The sequence below is a fragment of the Mirounga angustirostris genome, unplaced genomic scaffold (genome assembly GCF_029215605.1).
Source record: "Mirounga angustirostris isolate CCGP_5_RB_7025 unplaced genomic scaffold, mMirAng1.0.hap1 SCAF_9, whole genome shotgun sequence".
Lineage (NCBI taxonomy): Eukaryota > Metazoa > Chordata > Mammalia > Carnivora > Phocidae > Mirounga > Mirounga angustirostris.
This window is the reverse complement of record NW_026991717.1, coordinates 11,699,956-11,710,055: the sequence shown is the minus strand read 5'-3', so window position 1 is coordinate 11,710,055 and position 10,100 is coordinate 11,699,956. Positions and strand designations below refer to the sequence as shown.

Genomic DNA, 10,100 nt, shown 5'->3' with positions numbered 1-10,100 from the left:
GTCCTCCCCCCAAAGGAGGGAAACTTTGCCTTTGTTGATGGGCACACACAAGCTGGGGTTCATGTTGAGGTCTGTCTGACTCTGTGAAGGTGATCCCAGACCCATGGCAGCCAAGACTTGGGGTCAGTTTCCAATTTACAGTGACCCAGCCACAGGGGTTAATAGAAGATGCCATGGAGTGGGGATAAGACCGGCGTGTGAATTTTGCTAGTGAACTATGGGGCTTCACACAGGTTTTTTTTGCTTCAATTTTATGACCCATCCAATAGGAATAATGATTTCTGCGTCTGCCCAACTCATGTGATTTTTTTGGAGGTTCTTATGACATTACAGATGCAAAATGACCTCATTAATTATATAGCCCTCCACAGGCATTAAGGATTTAATCCAACAAACATTTATTAAGCAACTGCTGTGTGCTTTGCACCACTCCTGGTGCTGTGATGGACACAGATGAATAAAACACAGTCCCTGCCCTTGGCGAGCTTACAGTCTAAGAACGGTCATAGGACAAGTGCACAATAACTATAATACAAGGCAGAATATGGTAAGTGCCATGAGAAAGGTACAAATAAAGTGCTACGGTGGTTCAGCGGAGGGAGAAATCCCAGTGGTTGGTAGATCAGGGAGGGCTTCATGGAAGATGTGGTTTCTGCATGGGCCTTGAAGGGAACAGAAGAGAGGGTCCAAGGAGATGAGAACAGCAAGACCAAAGGCACAGAGACAGGAAAACCAGGCACCTCTTCCAAAAATGATGATTCTCTAGGGACCAGTGCAGGGTGTAAAGAAGGAAGGGGCCTTACTGGGTAATCTGTAATGTCAGGGTGGAGATTTGTACCTTATTTTGTGGGCCAGGAACTTTTAAAGTTTTCTAAATGGCTAGAGATAAAAATCACTATGAATGTGCAGGACAGACGGGGATGTGCAAGCATGCCCAGAGGGGAAACGGGGAGGGGTAGGGAAGAGAACGCTGCTAAAATTGTGCAAACAAGGGAAGCAAGGGCAGCACTGGTGGGGAAGGGTGACAAGGGAACCCATAGAGAAGAGTCGAAGATGACTTTAGGGTCTCAGACTTGGGTGGTTGAGAGGCTCACGGGGATTCTATCAAGAAGACGGGGGATCGTGGAGGAAGGGGAAGCAGAGATGATAAACTTGGCTTCGGATGTATGGAGTCTAGAGCAGGTGGGGTGGGGACAAAATGGAAGGCACTAATGTAGGGAGTGTCCGTGCGGTGGGGCAAGGCGGAGGGAGGGAAATAATGGTCTGACCCACCTCGGGTCCTTTTTAGATCAAGGGAAGGGTGGAAATAAATAAATCATAAATACATAAATAAATAAATACATAAATAAGTGATGAAGAGACGTTGGAAGAGAGGAGAAACACTGTGAGTACGTGGCATCCTGGGCACGGAGGGGACGGGTGTCCAGCAGGGGTCGCTGTGGAGCCCAGAGATGTGGGGAGCTTGGTGACGACAAGGGGTCTTTTGATGTAGCAACATGGAGGGCGATGAATCGTAGGTCCCTGGAGCATGGAGGCTAGGCAGGTCATGGGGGACGGCAGCGCAAGCATCGGAGACCCCTTCCCGGGGCTGGTGGTGCAGGGAAGGGGAGGGAAGAGGCTGCAGGAGCCGGGATGAGGAGAAGAGTGTGTGCTGGTGGAAGTGAGGACAGACAGAGGTGGCAGAAGAGTGGCTGGGGTGTGTGGGAAAATGTCACTGCCCAGAGGACGGATGTCACGTCCTCAGAAATGGGAGGAAGGAGAGGCGTGGGGAGGAAAGGGATCAGGAGATCTGGAGGGGAGCTGGCGTTTCAGATGGCTCCTTCTCTTCAGCCAAGGAGGTGGCCGATGGAGGGGAGTGGTTATTTGGGGGCTTGAGGAGCTTGCAGGTCTGAGAGGCTCCAGGGTGGGTGATGGCAGGGTGATTGGGGACTGATTAACAGTCAACAGGAGGTGACTGGAAGGGTCTCCTGCTCCCAGGACGGCCGTGACCACTGCAGTTACAGGGCAGTGGACCAGGGTGGCAGGGACAAGGGGCAGGCTGGGACTCCTCGGGGCCACCCAGGCTAGCTGGCCTGTGCATTTAGCTGCCCTAAACAGGCAGAGGGGACAGGCTGCCTCCTGATTGTGCGCCCAGGTGGAGGAGCAGGACGGGGTGGGTCGAGTCCTTCTGCCCCTGTCATCAGGTGGTCAGTGCATTTGGGCAGCGCAGGACCTGTGAGTTGGGGAACGGAGGGGTGCGGATGGTCCTGGCTTCCCAGGGCAGGTTCTCAGGGCTCCTTCTACTTCAACAGCCACTGGTGTCTACTTAAGGAACCAAGACCAATATGGGACAGAAGGAAAACTAGCTCTTCCATGGAGCTCTGGCCTTGAACTGCCCCACAGGGCGGGCTGCCGGCCGGTGCACGGAGCGTGGGCCAACCCCAGGACCTGCCATCCCAGCTCCCCTCAGGACTCACCACTGGAACGTTCTGGAGTCCAAAGCCCTGGTTAATCCAAGGAGGCCCAGGCAGTTCTACCTGCTCCCCAGGGCACTGCCAGCTTCAGACATTAACTGTCTTCCAGGGCCTGTGAGATCCTCAAGATGAAAGGCTCTGGAGAAGTGTAAAATATGATACTAATTATTTCCACTTCTTGCGAGGGAGTCCAAACCATGCAGTTCCCACAGAGGCTGTTAGGGCTGTTGCTTTTTTAAATATTCATTTTATAATGCAAATCCCAAATCTCAGACTTGAAGCATGAACAGGAAGGACAACAAGGGAAGAAACACAAGAGATGCAGGGGAGCAGTCGCAGCTGGGGTTTGGAGCTGGAGCACCCACGTGCGGGGTGAATGGTTCTGAGCATCCTCCCACTGCCTCCGTTTGCTGCCCGCCAGCCATTAATTTAGAGCAAACGTCCTGGTCTGAATTGCCGCTGATTAATTATGTCCGGTCTCGTGTGCTTGGGAGCAGATCTCGGTTCCTTTTCTTAACTCCCTTCACCTTCAAGATAATGGTTTTTTACTTATCTTTCAAATATGTTTTAAAACAGTGTTATTTATCAGGCAAGGGAATACATCCAACAAATCAAGCCGCCTAATGCTTGTCTATATGTGACCTCTGATTCCAGCCCCTAAGTGATTGGCATGGAGCCCAGATTTCCCCAGGGAGATTATGCCCAGTATTTGGATACTGCATTTGGCTTTGGGTTAAAAAAAGAAAAAGTCTTCACTATTAATCTTCATAGGGGGCAAAAAGGATTTTGTGAAATTCTAAAATCATTGCCTTTGTGTGGAGGATGGGTAGGTGGGGGTGGGGGTGGACACTGGAGCCTCTCCCTGCAGACTGGAGAAGCTCCATGTTGGAGCTCAGTGCCAGCTAGTGTGACCATCAGGATAGGAAGATGATGAGAAATGGCTGCAGAGGCCCCTCGAGTGCACAACGCAGAAAGGAAACAGAGGGGTCACAGAGAAATGAAGCGAGGTGCTTAACACCCTTTCAGGTCTCACACTCTGGGGCTCTGTGAGGCACCCAGAAAGGCAATCATATGTATTTTAAAAAGGATGACATTTATCTTGACAGGGCCCTTTCAAGCTTTTGCTGTGGCTTCTCTGGTGGCAGAAGGGGACAGTATGGTCCCTCATGTGACATTCTAAGAAAGCAGGAAGGGGGTAACCAAGCGGGTAAAATCCCAGGGTTCCTTCCTCCTTGGTGGACTCTAGTCGCTTTAAAGAACACCCACCAAACCACCACGTTTTGGACACTCTTCTGCCTTATTGTGGGGTGGAGTGCTGCCCCTGAGCGGGAGATCTCAATTTTTCCAAAATGCCAGGGGAACACCCCAGCTCTTTAGGGTCATCTGCCTGCTCTGTCCAGGTTCTTGGTGGTTCTTGCAAAGCCAGAGTATAGACTGTTCATGGTTACTTCTCTAGCCTTCTCTTCATAGCTGTGGAAGCCTGTCTGGGACAGGTGGGTCCACCGTGGATCGTCCCTCGGACAGTTAAACTCTAAGTTTGTGGAACAAGGCCCACGCCTCTGAAGTGGCCTCTGCTTCTTGAGGTCCTTGTACTTCTTTGCCAGGCTGAACCCCTCAACCTCCTCTCCTCTGTCAACAGCACCATTTTAGACTTGGGTCAAGTTGTCCCCTCTGGGTCTTGGCTCACCCAGAATCCAGGTGTCTCAGAGGCTCAGGGTCGCTGCCAAGAGGTGGCTCTCCATTCATCCATGAGCCCAAAGATCTGTCCAACCCAGGAGGCAGTTTGTCATCCAAAGTCATGGGACTGGCTTCTTTTCATGTCGAGTCCTTCTGCCCCTAAAGATGGATTGAGTCTCAATCCAGTTTAGGTGGGTTCTCCACACCTTCTTCCTGTGGCTTATCTGCCTAATGCTAGATGAACACCACACAGTTATAAATACTCAGGTCAATATATATATGCAGGTATAGATATATATATTCTGGTCACTGTTTTACACTTTAACAAAGAAAACCACTAGCCTGCTTGTTCTACAGTTTGCGCCACCCCGACTCCCATCTGCCTGTGGTGTAGCTGGCAGGAAATGTGAGCCACTGAGTCCCACGGGGAGCCCACCTTACGTGGCCCCATCACACTGGCCAACAGTCAGTTTCAAAGCCCCCTGCTCATGCAGGCTCTTGAGGGCCTTGAACTCCAAGGGCATGGTGTGGGGGCTGGCCTGGGAGGTGTAGCCATACTTGAGGCTGTCGTAATAGTGGTACTTGACGGGGTTCTGGTTCTGATCTAGTGGAAAGGGCCAGAAGCCATAGAGGTAGATCTGGTTGCAGAAACGTGTGGCCAGTGTGTACATCAAGAGACCAGTGGTGGGTCTTTTGATGTGGACTTTGTTGGTCAGCCAGTATCTGGAAAAAAAAAAAAAAAAGAAATATGAGTTTGTGAATCATCCTTTCCAGGAAGAGGACAATGTTAACCTGTCCAGCAGCCTGCCTCCTGCCACTCCAGGAGTGGTGGAGACCAATCCAGCCACTGATTCCCAGTTCCCTTCTCAGGGGACTGACTACCAACCTTTATTAAGCAACAGAACTGTTCCCTACATCGTGAATTTTCACATATATGATTTTTATGGAAACGTGACGAGCTTGGTAGTAGGTACAGATGCAGAAATGAGGCTCAGATACAAAAGTGGCTTGCCCGAGGTCACCTAGGTAGAAAGGGCAGGACCTTGACCTGGGCTCAGGCCTGTTGAAATCTAAAGTGGGGGCGGGCAAACTTTTTCTATAACAAGCCAGCTGGTAGATATTTTTGGCTTTGCAGCCATGCTCCTGGCCTCTGCTGTGGGAGCACGAGAGAGAGAGCGCCACAGATGACACACGTGGGTGTGGCAGCCTGCTGCTTGGGCTGCCGCATGCAGACCTCCTGTAAAGGGGTGGCTCTTGCATGGTGCCCCCATCTTCCCCTTGTGGAGGGTCCCATGGTGCTTCCCTTTGCATGTCACCATTCCTGACTCCAGCAGAGACTGACTTCCTTGTCCCTTGAGCATCATCTGATTTCCTTCCCATCCCTGCCTGCAGGACCCCCACCCCTCTGATGCGGGTTGCCCACCTCTGACCTTGGGTGGCTTCCCTGAGAGCTAAGGGGACACCAGACGGTGCTCTGCCCAGTGAAGCCGGGTTCTGCCATGATCTCTTCTCAAGGCCTGTCATGGCATTTGGCATATCCCCTTCTGAAATGGGAGTTCCCGCTTCCTACCTAGGAATCTGGCAGGGGTAATGAGAGGAGCTATGGAGAATTGGGAAGAGCATGGCATTGGGCTAACGGACCCCAGTGCTGGGCGAGGCACTGAGCTACCTCTGCACATAGAGGGTCTCAGTTTACCTTAACCAAGACAGCAGTGATGAAGACCCCGTCTCCATTCCACAGACTAGGAAACAGAGGTCTGGGGAGCTACCAACTTTTTAGACCTGAGTTTCAAGTGAAAGTTCTGTCAACAGCTACCTGCATGCTTTTGGGCAGGTCACTTCTCCCTGCTGGACCTAATTTTTCACATCTATACGATGATGGGCCACAGACCAGGGCATCTCCAAGTTTCAACACAATCTAGATGTTTCTCCAGAAGCGGGAAAACGTCCATTCTCTTTGCCACCATTTTGGCTTTCCACAGTGGTTCTTCTGCTTGGATTTAGAACTCACTGGGATGTGTGGTTTAACCTCTTTATTTCTCATAAAAAGCTGAATCCCTTTAAATGCAATGCGTACACCTTGGTGGAAAGATGGAATTTCTTACCACCAACTCCTCACTACTGTGGTCCATACCAGACATTGGCCGTGCTTTTCTGTCCTCAAACTCTGTGCGCCTCATCGCACCTGCTCCACCTGCCATTGTGAGAAACATCTACTCCCCAAGCCCAGCTCGGCTCCTGATGACACCTCAGCACAGTGACAGGTGTGACTATATAGTCAAATGAACCAATTACGTTCACGCCAGAAGCAAAAGTATGCCAGGCAAAACTTTTACACATTGCTGAAAGTTGAAACTGTTTCATATTCTTCGCAGTGCTTTTAGGGAAAATTGGGTGGGCAGGGGGAATATTTTCTAGAAGATCAAGCATGCCCTTCCTTTTGCAAGTGGTTCTTTCTGCAGACCCAAAAAGGAAACCCCAAGACATTCCAGAAAGTTAACTTTAAATCCTTTTTTTTTTTTTGGAGGAGGAGGTGTTAGCCTTTGAAACAGACAAGGTTACAGATTCCTAGTAACCCATATAATTTTAGTAAATAATGTAATATTTGATATAATGAAACATATTTCAAGGACCCCCACCCCATCCTATGAACATGATTCTCGGGGGCACTGTGCCGACCTCCAGGAGAGCCTCTAGACAACCAGTCTTTGGTCGTAAGCCTGTCAGCTGAAGACCACTTTGCTTGCATCTCCTCCTATTTCATCCTGTCTGGGCCAAGAAACTTCCCTGTGGCTGAATTTTTCAACCCAGAATCAGATGGAGGGGACAAAGGCAGGGAGCTAGACAATGGCTCCATTAACCACAAACACAATTGGGAAGTAATAAGGAAAAGCCTAGGGGGTGCGTGGTGCTGAGGATGAGGCTCAAGAGATAAGGTGCCCTTCTTAGATCACGTGCACACTGTAGGTTCAATGGGGCTGAGCTGAGCTTGGGAGGGTGCTGAGGGGCAAAGGCAGGGAAGTGGAAGGAGGGAAGAATCCCAGGAGAGTAGCAGCTGATGTTTGGATCGCCCCACACATCCTTGCGAAGTGCTCATCCACCTTGGCTTACCAACTCCGATAATGGGGAGCTCACCCCCCTCCTAAGCTAGTCCATTGTATTTTTGGTTCTGACTCAATGCTTCTTGGCCTAGGCTGTACACTGAACCACCTGGAGCTTTAGAGGACCGATCCTGAGTGCAACCTCTGGGTGCAGGCTGGACACTGGGATTTTTAAAACCTCCCCCAGTCATTCAAATGTGTAGCCAAGGCTAAGAAGTCCTGCTCTCACTGGTGGGTGGTTCTGCTAAGAATGAGGTATATTTAGAGAAAATAAGGGAAAAGAGTAAGCCTCAGGAATAGTTGTCAAGTTTTAAAGATTATTGTGCCCGGGGAACTTGTGTAGCCCAGTGGCCTGGCAGGGGATGTAACTGAGTGAGCTGAGAGCTGGGATATGTGTAGGGAAAACCAATGCCTGGCCTCAGGGTTGCCAAGGCAACAGGGAGTGGTGGGACTGTGGCATCTAAAGGGGTAGACAGTTTTATTATTGTCCAGTATAGTAGGGCCAAAGTGTGTATCAGAGATGGGGATTTTTATGCAATTTCTCCACATTTTTGAATGTTGGCAACTAATTAAAAAAAGTTTTAAAACATCATCTGAGGCCCTGTTGTGTGAGTCAACAGACCATATCTGTGGGTGATCCATGGGCCTCCTAGGTTGAACGTGTCCTCTTGTTTCAGGTTCCAGAGGAAAACGTGGGAGTCCAGGCAGACAGGCCCGAGCAGAGGCGCTCCTCCCGCAGCTGGTTAGACAGGGCTTAGATAAAACGCAGCCTAGCCTCCCCACTCCTGGTTCTTGGGCCTTTTCCACCCCATGGCGATTCTGGGAGGGTCGCGCCTGGCATGAGCCAGCTTTAGCGGCTGTTGACCCTCCCCAGGGAAGTGCAAGCCACCGCAGTGTCCCTGCCTGAGAGCATAGCGCTGTTTGCTCCCTGAGCAAATTCAAGTCCTAACACCGGTCACAAATGCCGTATTAGGGATTTGTGGTTTGTTTATTTTCTGATTGTAAGGCCTTAGCGTGGGAAGGCTTTCGGAAATGAATTTCTTTTCAGGACATCAGTGCTGTGCTCAGAGACGGGGAGGGAAGAATTTGATCTGTAGGAGGTCTGAGGTTACACGGACGCGGGCTGTGCCCTGCCTGCAGATGTGACTTTCCTCCTTCCCCTTCCCCCGCAAAACTAAGCACATGCATTACATCTTCCTGGAAATGTTCCTTTTGTCCCACCCTCTTCTTCCTAGTTCATGCTGAGGTAATCACTTCCACCCATTACCATGAAATTTGCTTCTACTTCTCCTGTTGTGCTTATCAATCCTGCCTGATAATTCACGATTGTACGGGTTGGCCTCCCACACAGAACAGAGTGGGCATTTCCCCGGGAGCAGGAGCCGTGCCTCACACTCCTGGAGGGGGTTCAGAGGCACCTGGCTGCATGCATGGGGCAGCCAGGGCACTGTGGCAGGGACAGAAGCGCTCAGCAAACACTCCATGTGCCTGCCTACACCTCCCAGCATCCCTTGCAATGGGGCTGGGGTCACGCGACCAGTTCTGGCCAATAGGCTGTGACAGGAAGTGTGTCCCTTGGGGGCCAACCTTCTCTTCTGCCTCTCACACTTTGCATGAGCGAGAAATCAGCTTCTGTTGTGCTAAACCACGAGGGGCTGGGGGGTCGTGACTGTCGCACAGCCTAGAACCATTATTATCCTGGCTTCCATGGTGCTCAGCAAATGTCTGACTCAAATGGAATTGGAAAATAGGAAGAAGTCGAAAAGGAGGAAGAGGGAAACCAGCGGGGCAGGCAGCTTTGTACCTGCGGCCGTCGGGGACAGGGAGAGAGGTGCCCACCCTCTCGGATCCGCTGCCGGCTTCCCCCCAAGAATCAATCACTGGGAGAGGTGTTAACAGCAAAGGAGGCTCCAGAATGAAGGGGGAGCTCAGTGGCACGGAGGGACCCACTCATTTCCCATTCTGCCTCCACGGGTGAACAAGAACACTCCTGAGCCATGTCTGACAGGGACGCGCGGTTGCCGTTTAATGAGCAGCTTGTAATAGGAGCTGACTGAGTTATGCGGGAACAAATCACCCTTGGTTTCCTTTCTATCCCCCTCAGTCGCTCTGGCCAATTTAGAGACTGTGTGTGTGGCCGACTTGTAGACGATTTCCTTCCTCAGGATAACAGCTGGGTGTTAAAACACAAACTAATTAATTTTGCCTTTCCAAATGAGGTTAGCTGGGTGCATCCGGGAACGTTGTATTGACAATGCACCTTTCATATCCCAGTCTTGAGATTTTAATTAGAAGGCAAAGTAATCTCAAAGAAGGCAGTAATTATTTTTCGAATTGGTTACCCCAATCGCCAAGACGATTAAGCGCCGTATCTTATGAGCATGGACAGCTACAGATGAGGATTGCCAAAATCATCTCCAAAGCACATTTGTCCTTTTGGATTCCTGGGCAAGCACAGTGGCTGCCACTGTTGGAAAAAGAGACCCAAAGGGCTTTCTCTAAGACGCTAAAAGCACTTTGTGGAATATAGCTCATATTGTCCCTTAAGGATCAGGAATGCCTTACAGGTGGTTGCCATGGGACACTTGGGGATGTTTTGTGTGAGATGAGCAGCAAAATGGGACAGGGCCCTCAGACCCCTGGTCTCCAATTATCCACATCAGCAGCCTGGGCCCTGGTCTGGGGGCCCATAGCCCATTGCCGTCTTTTCCTTGGGAACACTGCCTAGGGCTCTGGTATCCTGGGGAACATCTCAGGATGAGGCTGCCCAGCTTTGAGAGCATGGAGAGCTGGGGGTTGTGTCTCAAAATCTGGGGCTGGAATGCAGCGCTGACCAAGTCCTATGGATGCTTGAGGCAGATTCCTGGTC

The 10,100-nt window shown here is 50.8% G+C and overlaps 1 protein-coding gene across 4 annotated transcripts in view; it reads right to left on the bottom strand.

Moving 5' to 3' along the window:
- Positions 1-379: 379 nt before the first annotated feature.
- ST8SIA2 (ST8 alpha-N-acetyl-neuraminide alpha-2,8-sialyltransferase 2) overlaps positions 380-10,100 on the bottom strand; it is a 67,003-nt gene continuing 57,282 nt past the window's right edge. For 2 of the 4 annotated variants that reach the window (XM_064569937.1, XM_045899467.3), the window contains one exon: positions 380-4,853. In XM_064569937.1, coding sequence (XP_064426007.1) covers positions 4,568-4,853 — 286 coding nt within the window. In that variant the 3' untranslated portion in view covers positions 380-4,567. The remainder of the gene's footprint in view (positions 4,854-10,100) is intronic. The other 2 variants (XR_010404844.1, XR_010404843.1) reach the window with 2 other exon arrangements.